This window comes from Vicugna pacos, chromosome 4 (genome assembly GCF_048564905.1).
Source record: "Vicugna pacos chromosome 4, VicPac4, whole genome shotgun sequence".
NCBI lineage: Eukaryota > Metazoa > Chordata > Mammalia > Artiodactyla > Camelidae > Vicugna > Vicugna pacos.
The window spans coordinates 50,401,946-50,420,828 of record NC_132990.1 but is presented as its reverse complement, the minus strand read 5'-3'; the positions used below and the strand labels follow the sequence as shown (position 1 = coordinate 50,420,828).

The 18,883-nt window shown below is 43.0% G+C and overlaps 1 protein-coding gene and 1 pseudogene across 1 annotated transcript; one reads left to right on the top strand and one right to left on the bottom strand.

The window, feature by feature from the left end:
- Nucleotides 1–2,103: 2,103 nt before the first annotated feature.
- LOC140695869 (X antigen family member 3-like) lies at nucleotides 2,104–2,477 on the bottom strand. Its single transcript, XM_072958977.1, is given in 2 exon segments — nucleotides 2,104–2,301; nucleotides 2,304–2,477. Coding segments are annotated over 2 exon segments (333 nt in total). The 5' UTR covers nucleotides 2,455–2,477; the 3' UTR covers nucleotides 2,104–2,119.
- Nucleotides 2,478–17,479: 15,002 nt separating this feature from the next.
- On the top strand, nucleotides 17,480–18,883 carry LOC102531610 (casein kinase II subunit alpha' pseudogene; annotated as a pseudogene).

The window sequence follows — 18,883 nt, the reverse complement described above, 5'->3', positions numbered from 1 at the left end:
GGGCCCTAGGTGGTGGTTGTTCTAATCTTTAGATCAGATGTCTCCACTAGGACAGTTTGTCAAAGTGGCAGTAAGGGGCGTGTTCCTCTGCCTGTTTCCCTGGTAACCAATGAGCCAACCTGATGTCAGTTCTGTCTATAACTAGTAACCTCCCTCTCCCAGAGGCAGTGAAGAGGACTGCTGCCGTGTCCTGCCTGCCGTCTGCTGTCCACATCCATGGTAGGGTGTCACCCCAGGAACCTTTTGTAAGATCCCCTGTCCAAGAAACCATTGCGTCTCTGTGGCTGTCTCTGGGTTCTTTCTTCGGTCTTGAGGCTGAACACGTACAGGGCTTGCATGCCTGCAAGATGCAGCCCAACAGTGGGTTTGAGGAGGTCCAGCCTCAGTTTTTCCAGCTTTCAAATGGAGGGGGGAGATTTGGTTGGCTAGATTGGTAGTTGTTCTTACCCCCACAGAAGAGACGACTACAAAGTATCCTCCAGTGCTCATGAGCACTAGGCATTGTCTATTGATTGAGTCATTCACAGGGCTCACATACATTATGTATGACTACTTTTTAAGTCTGTGTTAAGTTGCATCATAAATAAAATGCAAATTCATTTAAAGATGTCACTTAAGTTTTGGTCATTTTCTGGACATGAAATTTATCACTCAGGATTTACTAAAAAAATGTGGCTACCCTACATGTATGTGTGCCTGTTGTGAGAACTGTGGAATTTATAGCTGTTAAGAAAATTATCATCACACTCAGAACAATCGAAAAGCTCTAAGAGATTCTCTACAATCTCGCTAGCCAGATGGAGTAATAATAAACATATTTAACAAACAGTATGTTGTTCAATGAATATAAAGTTACAGTTACACAACGTGAATAAGTTATAGAGATCTCCCGTAGGTCATCGTGCCTATGGTTAACAATAAGGTGTTGTGCACTTAAAAATTTGTTAGGAGGGTAGATCTCATGCTAAGTGTTCTTATAACACACACAAAAAGGGACGCAATGAATCTTTTTGAGGTAATAGATATATCTGTTACCTTGATTGAGGTGATAGTATCATAGGTATAAGCAATATCCAAACTCATCAAAACATATGCATTAAATATATGTAGTTTTTTATGTATCTATTATACCTCAATAAAGCCTTTTTTTTTTGGTTAAAAAAACCAAACCAGTAAGTCAAGGGTGTTGACCAATCAGATTGTATGTGTTGGAATAAGTGGCCAATTAGAATGGAAGCCTGGTAGGACAGTACCCTGCTCCCCTGCTGTTTCAGACTTTAACCCATTAGTTGCAGAATCTTGGGGGCTTTCCAGGGGATCCTGGGGAAGGGCTGAGAGAACCAGGACAGCTAGGGGCATGGGTAGGGGTGGCGATGGGGCCTCAGGCAGTGGTTATTTGTCTGTGGGGCATCACAGTATTTCAGTATCTCAATGTTCAGAGATTGCATGCAGATCATCTTCCCAGCTGCTTCAAGGAGCTGACGTACGATGCCTGGACACGGGCTTGGACTCCTCCTTCCTGTACAGCTGACTCTCCATGGCTACAAGCCCACCTGGTCTCAGTGCACTGCACCCTTCTTCCCCAAATTTGACTTAAAAATGCTCCATCGTGCTGGGCAGTTTTCCACCCAGATGGTAAACTTGTGACCCTCCAAATCTAGTTTTGGTAGAATGAGTTCATCTCCTCACTGCCTGTGTACAAGCAAGCTGTGTAAAGGGAAGGAGGCAGAATTTGGAGTCAGGAGTTGGTTCTGGGTCCACATCTCATCTGTACTTTTTTCCCTCCATAAGCCCCCTGGGGCAGGTCAGTAAATGGGGAAATGACATCTGTCCTGTCCTCTTCATAAGGCTGTGCTGAGGTTTGAATGAGAGAAAGGAGGGGAAGTGTTTTGCAAACTATAAAGTACGCTGCACACGTGAGCAAGTCTCTGTTTCATGCACGGAAGGATTTGACTGTTGAGAATGTTGCTTGCCTGCTTCTGATTGAATCAGGGACAGATCTGCCATTCATTCATTCATTTATTTATTTTTGTATAAAACTGCAAAACTTCACTGAGAGAATTTTAACAGTCACATTTCCAACACAAGAACAGCCTGCATGGTTACAGCTTGTCTTCGTTTAAACCTGTGGTTGCCCTTCGCCTGCTTCTGGCATTTTAATGGGCTCTGGATTTGGTAGTGTCTTCCCCGTGACATCAGGACCAACTCCACGCTCACGCCCAGTCCCTGGCTGAGCCAGTTCCTGTTGATTAGCTTCCAGGGCAGGCTCTTGAACTGCAGATGCTCCTTCATCTTTTTCTGTTGACCAGGTGTAATGTCCTAACTTTTAGTTGGTGGCTCCCTTTGTTGAGGTTGCTTATCGTGGTGGGCAACCACAGGCACAACTGGCTTGAAACATTCTTGATCATAACGTCTTCCCTTAGGTCTGAATGTTGACTTTATTCTCCGACTCATATATCCCACTGGAGTCAAGGAGAAAGAGCCCAGACCGTGAGACACAGCTTTGCACCCAGCTTGTTTATTTTTAATTTAATTTTTTAGAAATAATAGCTTTATTGAGATATAATTCACATGGCATAAAATTTTCGCCATTGTTTTTTAATGGAAGTACTGGGGATTGAACCTAGGACTTCGTGCATGCTAAGCCTGGGCTCTACCACTGAGCTATACCCCCCCACCCCACCATTTATTTAGAATGTCCCGGGCTATCCTCAAACGTGGCTATGATATAGCTTTAGTTTTCCATGGAGAGGGGAAGATCACTGCAGAGGGTGAGATCTTTCTTTCCCCTGTCCCTACAGAATCAGAGCTGACACGGGCTGCTAGAGAGTACCTGGTTCTCCTCCCTCATTTTATAAATGGGGTCATTGAGGTCCAGAGGGGCCAGTGAGTGGCTAAAAACCACATAGTGAGTTAGTGGCAAAGCCAGAACCACGTGCTCTGATGCCCAGCTCTTTCCAGCACAACACATGGTACGTCTCGTGGCAAACCATGCATTCATGTTTTCGTTCATTCAACAGCATTTCTTGAGCCACTAGTAAATGCTGGGCTCTGTGTTGATATTTTGAGAGTAGACAAGTCGGGTGCAATTCTGCTCTCACATTGCTCACAACACTGGACAGAGAATGTTCTTTTAGAATTCTGAGAGAGGACCAGAGAAAGTGTTATCTATATAGGTCTGGTGATCTCCTTTGAGGGTGGGAGTGGTTTTTGAGAGCAGTCAAAAAGTGTGCAGCTCAGCAGTGATGACTTACACCAGTGGACATCTAGGCATCCTCACCTGCCTGATCCATTCAGTGCTCACAAGTACCTCATACTACCGATGGGGACGTTGAGGCCTTGAGAAGGGGGAATGAATACCTACCTGGATCACAGAGCGAGAAAGTGCCAAAGCCACTTTGAAAACAGAGTGTGATTCCAGGAGCTGTGGGTCTTGTGAACTGGCTCCATTTAGGTAGAAACAGCATGGGTTTGGGGGCCAAGGAGACCTGCGTTCAAATGCTGGGTCTGCCATTTCCCAGTTGTATAACTTTGGGCAAGTTCCTCTTTGGAGCCTGTTTTCTCACGTGCGAAATAGAGATAATGGGGTACTTACCTTGTGGGGTGCCTGTGAGGGTGAAACCAGTGCCTGAGGGTGGAGCCCCTGCATAGCGCCTGGCGTGCAGCGGGCACTCAGTACCTGTTCCTTTGCTGCCTCTGCCAGCCCCTGACATGCGCAGCTTGGCTAGTAACCGAGGAGCCAAGTACTCCTGGCTCTCTGCACCCACGTCCTGTTTTCCACGAGAAGGGCCTGGAAAGGTTTTCCTCAGTTGGACAACAATAAGGGTGGTGGTAAAGGTGAGGTTTGCCGAAGGCTCAGGCCTGAAAGTTGGGGCCCTCTCTCCCAAAGCGCCCTCTCTCTCTCTCTCTCTCATGGGTGGAGCCTAGTCAAAGCTCCAGAAGGCCCGGTTTGGATGCTGGAGACACCTGCCATGCCTGACTGCATGTGGTGCCAGTTCTGCCTTGTTCCTGCTGCATTCCGGTTTCGTATGTCAGCACCTCATGAAAATCTTCCAGGTCCAGGCTTTGAATAGCCCCTTGGCTGCCTGGGAGTAAAGAGGCTGGCTCTGTTTTGCCTGTCAAACTATGTGCTTTGTCTGTCTTAGGGCAGGTAAGCTGGGTCCCCTTTCATAATACCTACTGGGCCATCACTGTCAGGGCTGATTCTGCGCGGCTCAGGCTGAACAAACAGCCATTCAGACCCACCAGCCGAGGCCGAGGCCACGCAATGGCAGGAGCTGCTATTCTTAAGAGCGGTTTGATGACAGGCTCTGAGGGGAAGGAGCTGAGCTCTGACTTGCCTCTCCCAGCCAAGGCAAATCGTCCTTTCTCAGCTGAGTCAAACGTTCCAAAGGGCTCCCACTTTCCCTTCCGCGCTCGCTGGGCATGTGGTATAGAGCAAGGGTCAAAATGAAACAAGAGGTAGCCCCTGATATGCCAAGGGCCCTCAGTATATACAAAGAACCCGATAACCTGCCAGATTTCTTTTTTGCCTCAACTGCTAGGAGACTTGGAACAAATTTTGTACTGGAAGCAATAATTAACTCATCCCAATTGCCTGGTAACATCCTCTGCACTTTTAAACTGGCTCTAACCTTAGTCTTTAATCAATCTTCATTTAATGTATTTTTTATCCACATAACATAAAATTTACCATTAGTGACATTTAGTACATTCACAATACTGTACAATCATCTCTAGTTACAGAACATTTCATCACCCCTAAGGGAAACTGCTCACTCATTAAGCTGTCATTCTCCATTCTTCCATTCTTTAACTTTTAAGATATCACTGATATCCTTGAAAAGTAGGGGGTATGGATTTTAAGTAAATATAATAAATAAAAGAATAGTCAACTTATACATTTCATTGTATCATATAGACATGTTCACTTTTTGTTTTATTGTATTTTTTAGTGTTCACTTTTGTTTCATTCTCTTTTTGTTCAATTAGGTATTGAGTTGTGGCTCATTTCTGATCTGCTGTGTCATTACAAATTCCCTCCTTTCTTCTCCCTCCCCTTCCCCCATCCCCTCCTCCCTTTCTTCAGACTTTGATTTACTATCTAACCCACCTATCATTTACCTGTCTACTCGTCATCTATCAATCAAAAATCTATGAATTATCTACCTATATATCTAATCTGTCTTCCTACTCTCTATCCATCTTTCTGCTTCTCTTTGTAAATGTAGATCATTGGCTCTCAGTCCTGCACGTTAGAATCACCCGCTGAAATTTTAAAATCTAACGATGGCTGGCCCCATTTCAGACCAGTTGAAATGGAAACTTTGGTGTGAGACCTGGGCATCTGCATATTTTTTAAGTTCTCATAGGTGATTCTGATGCATAGTGAAGGTTAAAAACTATTCACCTAAATTAATTTCTGCAATGCTTAACCTCCTGCAGAAATTTCTTATCTCAGTTCTGGTCCATTTTTTACATAAATGGCCATCTACTACACATACTGCTGTATAATCTGCCTTTTAACCCCAAATTCTGCCTTTAATATGCACAAACAACTTTCAGTGTACTTAAATATTTTTCAAGAGCATCATTTTAAAGACTATATAGTATTTTATAAACATATATGTGTTACATTTATTTAAACAGTCTCTTGTTGAGATTTGCATTTGGATTGTATTGAATCTGCAAATGAATTAGCAAAATTTTATACACACTTTATATATATTATTTAATTTAAAAATCTAAAAAATTGAGCACATACAAAACAAAAAATATGATGTACCCACAGGTACTCATTGGCTGCCCAGCTCCAGCAGCCATCAGTTGTGTTCAACTTCTGTCCCATCCATATTCCCATCTTCCCCTACTGTTGTATGATTTTCAGAATATCCCAGACATCATATAAATTCACCTGTAATTCAACATATATCTTTAAGAGATAAAACCCCAATATCAATGTCATACCCAAAAAACCCCAAAGAGAAAAACCACATTAATTCCTTAATACCATCAAGGGCAACTTGATAGTTAAATGAGAAGGTTTAGACTTCCAGTTGTCTCATAAATGTAATTGTTTTATTTATTTATTTATTTTACTTTTCTGTTGTGGGGGGAAGAATGTGCTCTGCCACTTCAGTATGCCCTCCCCCACTATTTTATTTTTACATTTTGTTTGGGATTAAAAAATTTTTTATTGCAGTGAGAAGCCTTGGGGTTGGTTGTGATTGGTCTTGAGTCTCATTTAATATATAAATTCCCACCCCAGCTTTTATTTTTCCCTTGGAATTATTTTTTGAAAAAACTAGGTTGTTGGCCTTATGGAGTTTTCCACATTTTAGATTGTATTTTTATGGTGTAGTTTAACATGCTTCTCTATTTTCTTTACTTCCCATACACTGGTGACTAGAACTAGACGTTTATAGATATTAAGTCTTCTAATTTATAAATACGATTTATGTATCATTTCAATTACATATCATTTCAATTAGGTTTTCCTTAATGTTCATCAATAAAGTTTTCTATTTTTCTCCATAAAGGTCTTGTACATCTTATTAAAATTATTCCCAACACTTTGTACTTCTTTTGGATGAAATTGGAAATGTTATCTGTCCTTCTCTCCCCCTCCAACCTTTATGGAACTATAACTGACATATAACATTGTGTAAGTTTAAGGTGTACAACATAATTTGATATACGTATGTTCTGCAAGATGTTTACTACAATAAAGGCAGTTAACATCCTTCACTTCACATAATTACGATTTTTTGTTGTGTGTGTGGTGGGAACATTTAAGATCTACTCTCTTAGCAACTTACAAGTATACAGTACAGTGTTGTTAACTATGGTCACCATGCTGTAGATTAGATCCCCAGAATTCACTCCTCTTATAACTGGAAGTTTGTACCCTTTGACTAACATTTCCTCATTTCTCCCACCCCTAAGCCCCTGGCATCCATCAATCTATTCACTGTTTCTATGAGTTTAGCTTTTTTAGATTCTACATATGAATGAGATCATAAGTATTTGCCTTTCTCTGTCTGACTTAAAAAATGTTAGCTGTTCTTAAATTGCTTATCTACTTGTTTGTTGTTGATAGGTGCAAATACAACTGATTTTTTTCACATTGATTTTGTATCTGGTAACTGGCTCAACTCTCTTAAAAAATCTAATAATTTATCACAAATTTCTTTGGGTTTTCAATATAAAAAATCATATTAACTGTGAGTAATGACACTTTTATTTCATATATATATACATATATATATGTGTGTGTGTATATATATATATATAAACTTTTTCTTTCTTATTTTTTTGCCTTATTGCTTTCAATGCAATGATGACTAGAAATGACGGAACTTGACATCCTTATTTTGATCTTTATCTTAAAAGAATGTTTTAATGTTTCACAATTAAATATTATATTTTGCTGTACTTTTTTGGGTACACTTATCAGGTTAAGAAGTTTCCCTCTATACCTAGATTTTAGGAAATTTTGTTATGAGTTGGATGTTGATTTTTCAGATGCCTTTTCTCCATCTGTTGAGATAACTACACTCTTAAATCTGTTAAAGTTAATCTGATTTTCAAAAATGCTAAGCACCTTGCATTTGGGGGATAAACCTTAATCGAAACATAATGTATTGTCATTTTTATATATTGCTGGATTTTGTTTGCTAATACTTTGTTTGGAGGTTTTGCAACTAGCTCATGTATAAGGTTGGTCTGAAGTATCCTTTCTTCTAATGTTATTTTCAAGTTTTCAAATCCAGTAGTGGTATAATTATAAAATAATTAGGAAATGGTCCCTATTTTCTATTAGAATTATTGTTTCTTCAATGTTTGATAGAATTTGTTATTCAAATCTTCTGGATTTGTTGCTCTTTTTGTTAAAGTATTTTCAACACTTAATTCAATGTATCTAATCATAGGACTACTTGGTTTTATATTTCTTCTTGTCAGTTTAAAAAATTAATAGATTTTATTTTTTGAAGCCATTTTAGATTCACAGTAAATTAAGTGGAAAAATACAGAGAGTTCCTACATTCACCCCGAACCCATCCTTCCAGCCTCCCCCACTGTCTACGTCCCTAGCTGGAGTGGTATATTTGTTACAGCTGATGAGCCAACATTGACACATCATTATCAACCGAGACCATAGTTTACATTAGGGGATCATGCTTTGTGTTAACATTCTAGAGGTTTTGACAAATATATAAGGACACACATTCATCATTATAGTACAGAATAGTTTCACTACCATAAAAAATCCTGTGCTCCACCTATTTATACTTCCTTCATCCAAATCCCTGGTAACTATCTTTTTACCTCCACTGATCTTTTTACTGTCTCCATAGTTTTGCCTTTTCAAGAATGTCATATAGTTGCGGGGGAAGGGTAAAGCTCAAGTGGCAGAGCACATGCTTAGCATGCACGAGGTCCTGGATTCAATCCCCAGTACCTCCATCAAAAAACTAACTAAATAAATAAACCTGATTACCTCCCCCTGCAAAAAAAAAAAAAGAATGTCATAAATGTCATATAGCTGGGATCATGCAATATGGAGTCTTTTCAGATTGGCTTTCTTCACTTAGTAATATGAATTTAAGGTTCCTCCTTGTCTTTTCATGGCTTAGTGGTTCATTTCTTTTTAGCACTGCATGATATTTCATTGTGTAGAGGTACCACAGTTTATTTATCCATTTACCTAATGAAAGATATCTTGGTTGCTTCCAAATTTTGGCAATTATGAATAAAGTTTCTGTAAATATTTGTATATAGGGTTTAATGTGAACATAATGTTTCAACTCATTTAGGTAAATACCAAGGAGCATGATTGCTGGGTCATGTGGTAAGAGTCTGTGAGTGCCTGCTGTGTTTGATTTTGTTAGGGTAGCCTCACATACCAATCTCATTCAAATGCATCTATCCTGGTTTTGAATTTATAAACCCTTAGGCTCTATGCCTTACTGCCACAGACACTAACCTTAGCCACAGTCCTACTCACACTCACACTATTTATTTTATTTGCACAATTTATCCAAAGTCCTTTCGATGATCTTCAATTTTATATGCACTGTTCTCCCCAGAATCAGATATCACAGACCAGTTTGATGTACTAGAAACATACTGAGCCCGGATTTAGGGTTCAAGTTACATAATCTTGAATTCATCTCCTTCCCTCTCTCAGCCTCAGAGTTGATAAAAATGAGTCTTAGACATAAAAAAAGAATGAAATAATGCCATTTGCAGCAACATGGATGAACTTAGATGCTATCATACTAGGTGATTAATTCAGACAGAGAAAGACAAATATCATATGCTACCTTATATGTGGAATCTAAAAAAAATGACACAGTTGAACTTATTTACAAAACAGAAATAAGACTCACAGACATAGAAAACAATCTTATCGTTACCAAAAGGGGAATGGGGGAAGGGATAAATCAGGAGTTTGGGATTAACAGATACATAATACTATATATAAAATGAACAACATAGACCTAATGTATAGCACAGGGAACTATATTCAGTATCTCATAATAACCTATATTGGAAAAGATTTGAAAAGGAAAAAAAAATATGAGACTGACGTGCTACCTACGGCGCTAACGAGGCACCTAGAAAAAGAAATAAATATAACTGATTTACTTTGCTATACACCTGAACCTAACACAACATTGTAAATCAACTATACTTCAATTTAAAAAAAAATTAGGCTTGGTGGGGAGCATATAGCTCAGTGGTAGAGTGTGTGCCTAGCAAGCACAAGGTATTGGGTTCAATCCCCAGTACCTCCATTAAAAAAGTACACAGTGTTGTATGTCAATGATATCTCAATAAAACTGGGGAAAAAAAGGAAGGAATGATTTTTAAAAAATAAAGAAAGAAAATTTTAAAAATTAAAAATATGAGGCTTAGAGAGAGTCAGTGGCTTGCCAAGATCAAACAAGAAGTTAGTATGGAGCCAGGTTCAGAATCTAGTCCCTTTGAAGCCCCAGGACTAAAAATAAAACAAACAAAAACCCTCCTGGGTGGCCATGGTGACTCTTCCCCACTCCCTGTCCTTGCCCACGTTTCCTACGTCAAGCGGATGTTTAATCTGGTTCAAAATTCCAGTTCCATCCTTCAAGATCAGGGCTCTTTGCATCTCTCTGGGCTCCTCCTCCACCACACCTCCTTACTTGCCCTTTTTTCCAAACATCTCTCTGGCTTTTCTCTTACCTGGTCCTGCCCTGCCTTGACCTCTCTCCCCCAGCCTTTCACCGGGTGGCTCCTCATGTGCCACCTCTTCAGAGAAGCTGTCCCTTCCCTGTACCAGGTGCCTGATTTGTCTGTTTTCTGGACTAGACTAGCAGTTCCTTGATGCCAGGAATGGGTCTGGGTTCACCACTGTGTCACCAGCAGTTACTGCAGTGCTGGCCCAGAGCAGGAGCTGCGGAAATGTTTGCTGAATGGACAGATAATTGGATGAATGAAGTGGAGTGGAGGGCACTAGTTGATCACCTTGAATGAGGATATCTTTGCAGATCAGCAGTCAAGTTATTTAAAAAACCCATCCCCACAGGGAGCTAGGGAAATGGAACAAGAATGGCAGGCAAATGGCTTCTAAAAATACGAGAGCTTCAGGGCCTTATTTTCACACCTGGCTTGGCTTGTTTTGTATATTCAGAACTTTCTGATTTCCATGTAAATCACATTCCCTGATATCAATCTGGCTTTGACATTATGTCTTCCTGTCTTTTGGTTAAAAAAACCCAAAAAGCTATGGTTAGTGAGCTCCTGGATTTTACATTCTGCTATTATTAAGAGCTCCTGTTTACTAGAGCTTCCTGTGTCAGGGTGTGTGAAGTGCCTGACATCTGATGTCTAAATAATTAAATCCTCACCGATCAGTGCTATTTCTCTCATTTGTAGGTGAGAAAATAAGTCCAGAGAGATTAACTCTTCATGATCACCCAGGAAATGAGCAATGAAGCTGGGATTTGAACCAACATCAGACCCTTTTGTTCTCTAATTCTTATCTCCCCGGTGTACAAAGTGCTTCCACATTCATCATCTCAATGGCTTCTTGAAGCCACTCATGAAAGAAGGGAGTGGGGTTCCTTAATCCCGTGGGGAAGGTGAGGGAGTTAATACCAAATTTAGGATTTCAGCCCAGTCCTGCAGCAGAGAGTCCTCATCTGCAAAGTGGGAATGAGGGGTTCTTCTTCTTCCCCTGACACCAAATATGTGATGTCTTTCCCAACATCACTTCTCCAGCTCTCTGACACCAACTAAATGTCCTGCAATCCAATTCAGTTCTAATACTGACTGCCCAGAGCTAGTGTCAGACTTCACAGGTTAAAGGCTCAGTCCCACAAGGCTGGACTCACTTCACAACCATTGGGTCCCCAGGTTACCTGCACTTCTGCCAGACTTGGCTATAAAGTCAGGGCTTCCCACAACCCTATTCCTCAGGTTCAATAATTTGCTAGAATAACTCACAAAACTCCAGAGAGTTTTATAATAATAAACTTACTATTGCAGTTCATCATGAAGGATATAAGTGAACAGCCAGATGAGGAGGCTCATAGGATGAAATCAGAGTCCTGAGTGAAGGACATTCTGTCCCCATGGAGTTGGAGTGCACCGCCATCCAAGCACCTTGTTGTGTTCCTCAACTCAGAAGCAGTCTGAGCCCAGTTTTTAGTTTAGTTTTGTTTTTAAACAGAGTCTTCAGTATATATGATTGATTAAATCATTGGCCAGTGGTGATTGAACTCAACCTCCAGCCTATCTCCCCACCACCACCCACCAAGGTCAGGGGTGGGAAGGTAGGGCTGAAAGTTCCAACCCTCTAATCAGGTCTTGGTCTTTTGGGTAAACAGTCCCCATCTTGAAGCTATATGGAGGTCTCAAGAGTGACCTCATTAGCCTTCACTTGGTATGGTTGAAAGAAGCTTATCATGAATAACAAAAGACACTCCTGTCACCCCTATCACTCAGGAATGGAGTTCTGTGCCAGGAATTGGAGGGAAAGACCAGATATTTATTTACCATTATACCTCAGGGAATAATCATGGAACCTACCTGCAGTCTTGCTGGAGTGATGAAATGAGATAATGGAGATAAAGCAGCTAGCAGACATGATATGTCTGCAGGAAGCCCAGAGCTTTCAGGCAAAGGGAGAGAAGACTGAACACTGCGGTTGGAATGGGTGGAAATGAGGTGGAGCCTGGTGGGGGTGGGGAGGGCAGCCAGGATGGATGGCTGAACACTCCACTCCACAGGCTTATTGGTGATCTCAGGCTGAGATCCATACCATTAGCTGATAGAGGTCAGAGGTGAGAGAAGGACCAAATCCCAGCCTCTCAAAGGCTCCTGCCTCTTCCTTCTGCCTTCCAAGTCCCACCTACACACAGGCATGTGCGCGCGCACACACAGGTACACACACTCCTGGGACGTATACACTGTGTCCCAGGAACCAATCCATCCCTTCTCCCAGCAGTTAGCGTCAGTAGCCTCCTAAGCAGCTCTCAGAGGCACTCACCCGTTCATTCATTAAATATTCAAGAAATACTCATCCGCCAAGCGTTTCCCAAGTTTTGGTGCCCTGTGCTGGCCTCCCTGAATTGCACAAATCATGCTTCCCTGCCCAGTAAAGGAGCTTCCCCATCAATCTAGCCAGCTCTCAGGTGCTTTTTTAGCTGCATATCCTGTTGCCAGATATTCTCCCACCTTGCTGCTCTGAGGAAATTCTGTCATTGACATCCTGTTTCTTATCCTTAAAATGTTTTAAAGTTACTATTCAAATAATGTTGAATAATATTATTAATATTATACTCATAACCTACTGCCTGAACTTTGAGCTTTCACTTCTCCAAGAATACTACCATACTTACAGAGTTGGTTTTGCTGGAAGGCAGTATAACGAAGTGGTAAAGAGCTTGGACTTAGGGACCAGCATAGACCACCCGGGGCTGGGTTGTGCCTGAATGTCTTACCAACCGTGAGACCTTGAGCGTGGCACTTAACCTCTGCAAACCTCCGTTTTCTTCTCTGAGAAAGTGGGATTATAAAACCCAACCCAAAGAGTTGTAAGAAGTAGGTGGGAAGTGTTTATAAATACTTAGCCCTTAGTACATGTTGTCAGTTACAGCTGTAGTCAGAGTGTGTACACATTTCATGACCCACTTTCTCTGCTTAACTTCATCCCATGAAAGTTTTCTCTCTTGTTACTCATTGTTCATACTTACTATTTTCAATGGCTACAAAATGTTTCATCAAGCTTCACTATAATTAAGTTTGTTATTTTCTTATTGTTGGGTATTTCAGTTATTTTGTATTTTTCTCTAGCATAAATAATTCTGTGGTTAATATTTTAGAACATAAAGCTTTTTTTTTAAAATAGCAAAACAAATTTAATTCAACATATTTTCATCTCGACCCTGTGTAAAATTTTGTGATAAATACTCTGGATATAAAGGTGGCTCAGACCTGGTCCATTCCTTCAGGGAGTTCATGGTCTTGGGTGGAGAGGAGCCTCGGACACATCTGTCAGTTATGTAAGGCAGGGAGTCCTCAGTCCTTTCAGAGAGAGGACTAGGTTGCAAATGCATGAAGTGAAAGGGAGCTGTTACTGTGGAGGAAGTCTTTGTGGACCTGGAAGCTCCAGGAAAGTTCAACTCATCCATTCAGACATGCATCCAACATGCTAAGCACTTCTGCTTGTGGGATTGCATCCTGCCCTCAGGAGCCCACACACTGTTGGGAATGTAAAACCAGGACTCTACTCCCACAGAGAGATTGTCAGCTATTTCAGAAGCAAGAGAACTGGTGTCAGCTGCCTGCCAGGAGGTGGAGGAAGACTTCTGTGGGCAGAGCTTTGGCCTCAGCTCTGAAGGATGAGGAAGATGGAATCTTGGAGGAATTTACAGCTAGAAGAAGCCTCAGAGGGGAGCCCTCCGGGATGGAGCATGCCAGGAGTTACGACACCTTGTTTCACTGCTTGGTTGCAGTCATTCTGAGTTCAAGTCCTGGTAGAGAAGGAAGAACTTCTATATGAGGACACTCTGACTCCAGGGGACCTAAAACAGCTACCAAGGGTGAGAGTTGGCTGGCTCCCCTGTCACTCTACTTACCAAACCGTGACAGAACTGGATAGTAAGTGACTGCAACTTCCCTGAGTGCCAGAAATACATTTTTTAAAAATTTATTTATTTTGGTAACAAAATCCTCCACATAACATAAAATTTACCATCTTAACTTGTGTACAGTTCAGTAGTATTAAGTATATTCACATTATTGTGCAATGTATCTCTGGAAGTTTTTCATGTTCCAACACTGAAACTCTGTGCCCATTAAACAAGGACTCATCATTCTTCCCTCCTCCCAGGCTTTGGCAACCACCCTTCTCCTTTCTGTTTCTGTGATTTTGACTTCTCTAGGTATCTCATATAAGTGGAATCATATAGTATTTGTCTTTTTGTGACTGGCTTATTTCACTTAGTATAATGTCCTCAAGTTCATCCGTGTTGTAGCATGTGTCAGAATTCCCTTTTTCCAGACATACTTTGAGGCATTATGTGCATTACTTTATGCCCGTTAAATCATGTAATCCTCACAACCTTGTGAGGTAGGTGCTCGTCTTGCCTTCCCCATATTGAAGATGAGGATATCAGGGCACAGTGACATTCAGTTAACTGTCTCAAGGGCTCCCAGCTTGTGGGGGAGCCAGGACTTCAACCTAGGCAGCCTGGCTCTGGGATCCATGCTCTTAACCACTCCTCCATGTTCCCTTTCTCACTGTCACACTGAGGAGCACAGAGGTCATCAGAGATGGGTGTATCTCAACTGACAAGATGCCTGTGTCATCAGTGTCTTGTTAAAGGAAGAAGAGCTTTGGGTGGGAATCAAAAGCCTGGGGTGTGCTTCTGGTTTCTGCCCCGATGTTCTGCTCTGTGACTGTGAACAGGATTTTCCCCCACCCCTGCAGGGTATCATTTCCCCATCTGTAAAATGAGGGGGTTGGGCAAGATCTTTTGTTAGGTGTTCTGCAGGCAAATGAGTCTGGGAAATCTGCTAAGGTTAAATATGCTTCCCTTTGAAAGAAAAGGGGGTGGTGATGGTGGTAAATACATGGATAATTACTGCAGTTTTCTGTGAGAAAATCTTACAGAACATGGAGGGAGAGGAGGAGGGGAGAGGGGTTAATTAAGGCAATGTTGGAGGAGCCCGAAGGCAAAGACCACACCCTTTCTCATTATGTGAAAGAGCACCTTGAGGGTGAGGTGCGCTCGCAATTCATCTCTGGCTCTTCAGCTGTCTTGCAGCAGCCTCTGTATAGCTGGCGCTCAGGAAATATTTGATTGTGCCTGTGTCCAGCTAATCTGAAGGTGTCTACAATTTACAACCTTCATGTCCAGGTGGGGCTGCTGTAATGGGCCCCTGTCAGGTATTCACAGGAAGGCAGAACTGATGGGAGGGTAACTCAAGTGTATTGAGGAGCTTCCAGGAGGTTTATGCAGTGCTCCACATTTATCTTTTTAAAATAACAGCTTTACTGAGATGTAATTCATGTATCATGATTCACTCATTTCAGGCACAATTCAGTGTTTTTCAGTATATTCATAGGGTTGGGCAACCATCACTGTAATCAGTTTTAGAACATTTCTTATCACTTCCCCCAAGCCCTGTACATATTAGTAGTCTCTCCTCATTTCTCCCCTAGCCCCATCCTCTTCCTCCACACCCCCACCCCTCGGCTTGGATGATCATTACTCAACCTTCTGTCTGTATAGATTTTTCTAATCTGGACATTTTGTAGAATTGCAATCATACAGTATGTGTCCTGTTGTGAATGGCTCCTTTCACTCAGCAATGTGATGTTTTCAAGGTTCATCCACGTTGTATCATGAATCTTTTTTATTGCTGAATAATATCCCATTGTTTGGATTTACCAGATTTTATTGATTCTGAATGGACCATTAGTTGATGGATATTTGGGTTGTTTCCACTTTTTGGCTAATAGGAATAAGGCTGCTATGAACATTCATATACAGGTTTTTGTGTGGACGTATGTTTTCATTTTTCTCAGGTATATACCTAGGAGTGGGATTGCTGAATCATATGGTAACTCTGTGTTACCATTTGAGAAACTACCAGACTGTTTCCCAAAGTTGCTGTATCATCTTACATTCCCACCAGCAGTGTATGAGCGTTCTCATTTTTCCACATTCTTGCCAACAGCTGTGTAGTGGATTGAAAGGGAGCCTCCAAAAGATATGTCTGTGTCCCAACCCCTGAAGCTTGTGATTGTGACCTTATTTGGAATAAGAGTCTTTGCAGATGTAATTAACACAATCTGGGAGATCTGGGGGGCCCTAAATCCAATGACAAATGTCCTTATGGAAGACACACAAAGGAGAGTCACGAAGAGATGAGGGGAAGGCCATGTGAAGATGGAGGCAGAGATTGGAGTGAGCCCACACAAGCCACACAAGCCAAGGAATGCCTATAGCCAGCAGAAGAGGCCAGGAATGGATTCAAATTTCCCTAAAGACTTTGAAGGGAGCAACCCTTCCAACACCTTGATTTTGGACTTCTAGCTTCCAGAATTGTAACCACCCTCTTACTGGCCTCCTATCTCCAGCCTCTGCCTGCTCCAGCCCACCCCTCACACCAGCTACCAGAGGAACTTTCCTAAAGCGCAGCCCTGATTATGACACTTCTCGCCTCAAAAACATGCAATGACTCCTTACTGCCCACATAACAAAATTTAAAGTTTGAAGCTTGGCTCCTTTCTCTCTCCCCAAACTTACTTCCTTCTTCCACCCTTCACACATCTTTTCCTCCAACCAAACAGAACTACTCACTCTCCACAGAAGTACGCCTTGCCTTTGCTCTTCTGTGCCTTCTGCCTGGATTGCCCTTCTCACAGCATCTTTGTGCACCGAAGTCTTCCTGCTCTTTATGACTTGCCTCAGAAGAAGAGCCTCCATAAAGCCTTCTCTTTTCTCCCAACGGGAAGTGATCTTTATTGCGCTGGCTGGCAATCCTTGATTTCCTCACCTGCAGGGTCGGGGCTGCAGCAGTACACATCTCTGGGGACTGGATGGGGACATTCACCTCATAGTCTACGAGACTGGTCTTCCTTAGAGCTGTGTAGTAAAAACCAGCTATGCATCTTCGCCACCGCCACCGCCACCGCCGCCGCTGCCCCTTTCCCGGCCGGCGGCTGCCGCTGCTGGTGCCGCCGCCGCCGCCGCCGCCTCCGGACCGCGAGCCGAGCGGAGGCCGTCGCGGAGCGCGAGCGCCGCCCGCCCCGCCGCCCAGCCGGCCGCTCCAGGGCCGGGCCGCCTCGGCCGGCGCCCCCCGCGCCCCGAGCCCGTCCGCCCCCGCGGGCTCGGCCTCGCTCGGCCGCCCAGCGCCGCGCTCCTCCTCCTACTTCGGCGGCCCGCCGCCCGCCGCCTCCTCTGCCCGCCGCCGCCCTCTGCGCCCCGCGGCGCCCCGCGTCCCGCCCGCCGTGCCCGGCCCGGCCGCGCGCAGCAGGGCCCGGGTCTACGCCGCGGGGAACGGCCTGAGGAGCCGCGAGTTCTGGGACGCTGAGGCTCACGCCCCGAGCTGGGGTGATCAAGACGATTACTGACTTGTTCGAAAACTTGGTCGGGGAAAGTATGGTGAAGTATTTGAGGCCATTAACATCACCAACAAGAGACAGTGTTTGTAAAAATTCTCAAGTCAGTGAAGAAAAAGAAGATGAAACAAGAGGTTAAGATTCTGGAGAACCTTCGTTGTGGAACAAATTATCATTAAGCTGGTTGACACTGTGAAGGACCCTGTGCCAAAGACACCAGCTTTGGTATTTGAATACATCAATAACACAGATTTTAAGCAACTGTACCAGACCCTGACAGACTTTGATATCCGGTTTTGTATGCACAGACTACTTAAAGCTCTGCATTACTGCCGCAGCAAGGACCTCATGCCCAGGGTGGTGATACCTCGCAATGTCATGACAGATCATCCACAGAAAAAGCTGCGACTGATATATACTGGAGTCTGGCAGAATTCTGTCCCCACCTCGAGTACAGTGTCCGCATAGCCTCGCGGTACTTCGAGGGACCAGAGCTCCTTGTGGACTATCAGGTGTGTGATTATAGCTTGGACATGTGGAGTTTGGGCTGCATGTTAGCGAGTGTGATCTTTCGAAAGAAGCCCTTCTTTCACGGACAGGATAACTATGACCAGCTTGTTCGCGTTGCTGAGGTTCTGGGTACAGACGAGCTGTATGGGTATCTGAAGAAGTATCACACAGGCCTAGATCCGCACTTCAACGATATTCTGGTACAACATTCACAGAAGCGTTGGGAAAACTTTATCCATAGTGAGAACAGGCATCTCGTCAGCCCGAAGGCCCTATAGGTCTTCTGGACAAACTTCTGCGATATGACCATCAACAGAGACCAACTGCCAAAGAGGCCATGGAGCACCCGTACTTCTACCCCGTGATGAAGGAGCGGTCCCAGCCTTGTGCAGATAACTCTGTACTTTCCAGTGGTCTCATGGCGGCCCGATGAAGACTGGAAAGCGACGGGTAATGCGGCATTGACGCTTGCCAATGAAACCAACCAACCAAACACAAATCTTGAAGGAAAACTACAGTGTGATAAGAAGAAATTCTAGCCATTCCTTCTACACGCAAAGAAGAGTAAAGACCTAAAAGTCTGTCAAAAGGAAAGAAACTCCCCAGTACTAGTCTACAGGGAGTTGTTCTGGTAGCCTGACGATGCACACAGCTGAGGATCTGAGGGCCTCTCCCTTTGGAATGCGTGAGAGATGAGAGACTCAGAGTTGTTGCACATTTACCTTTATTTAACAGGAGACCACTGTTGAATAAACC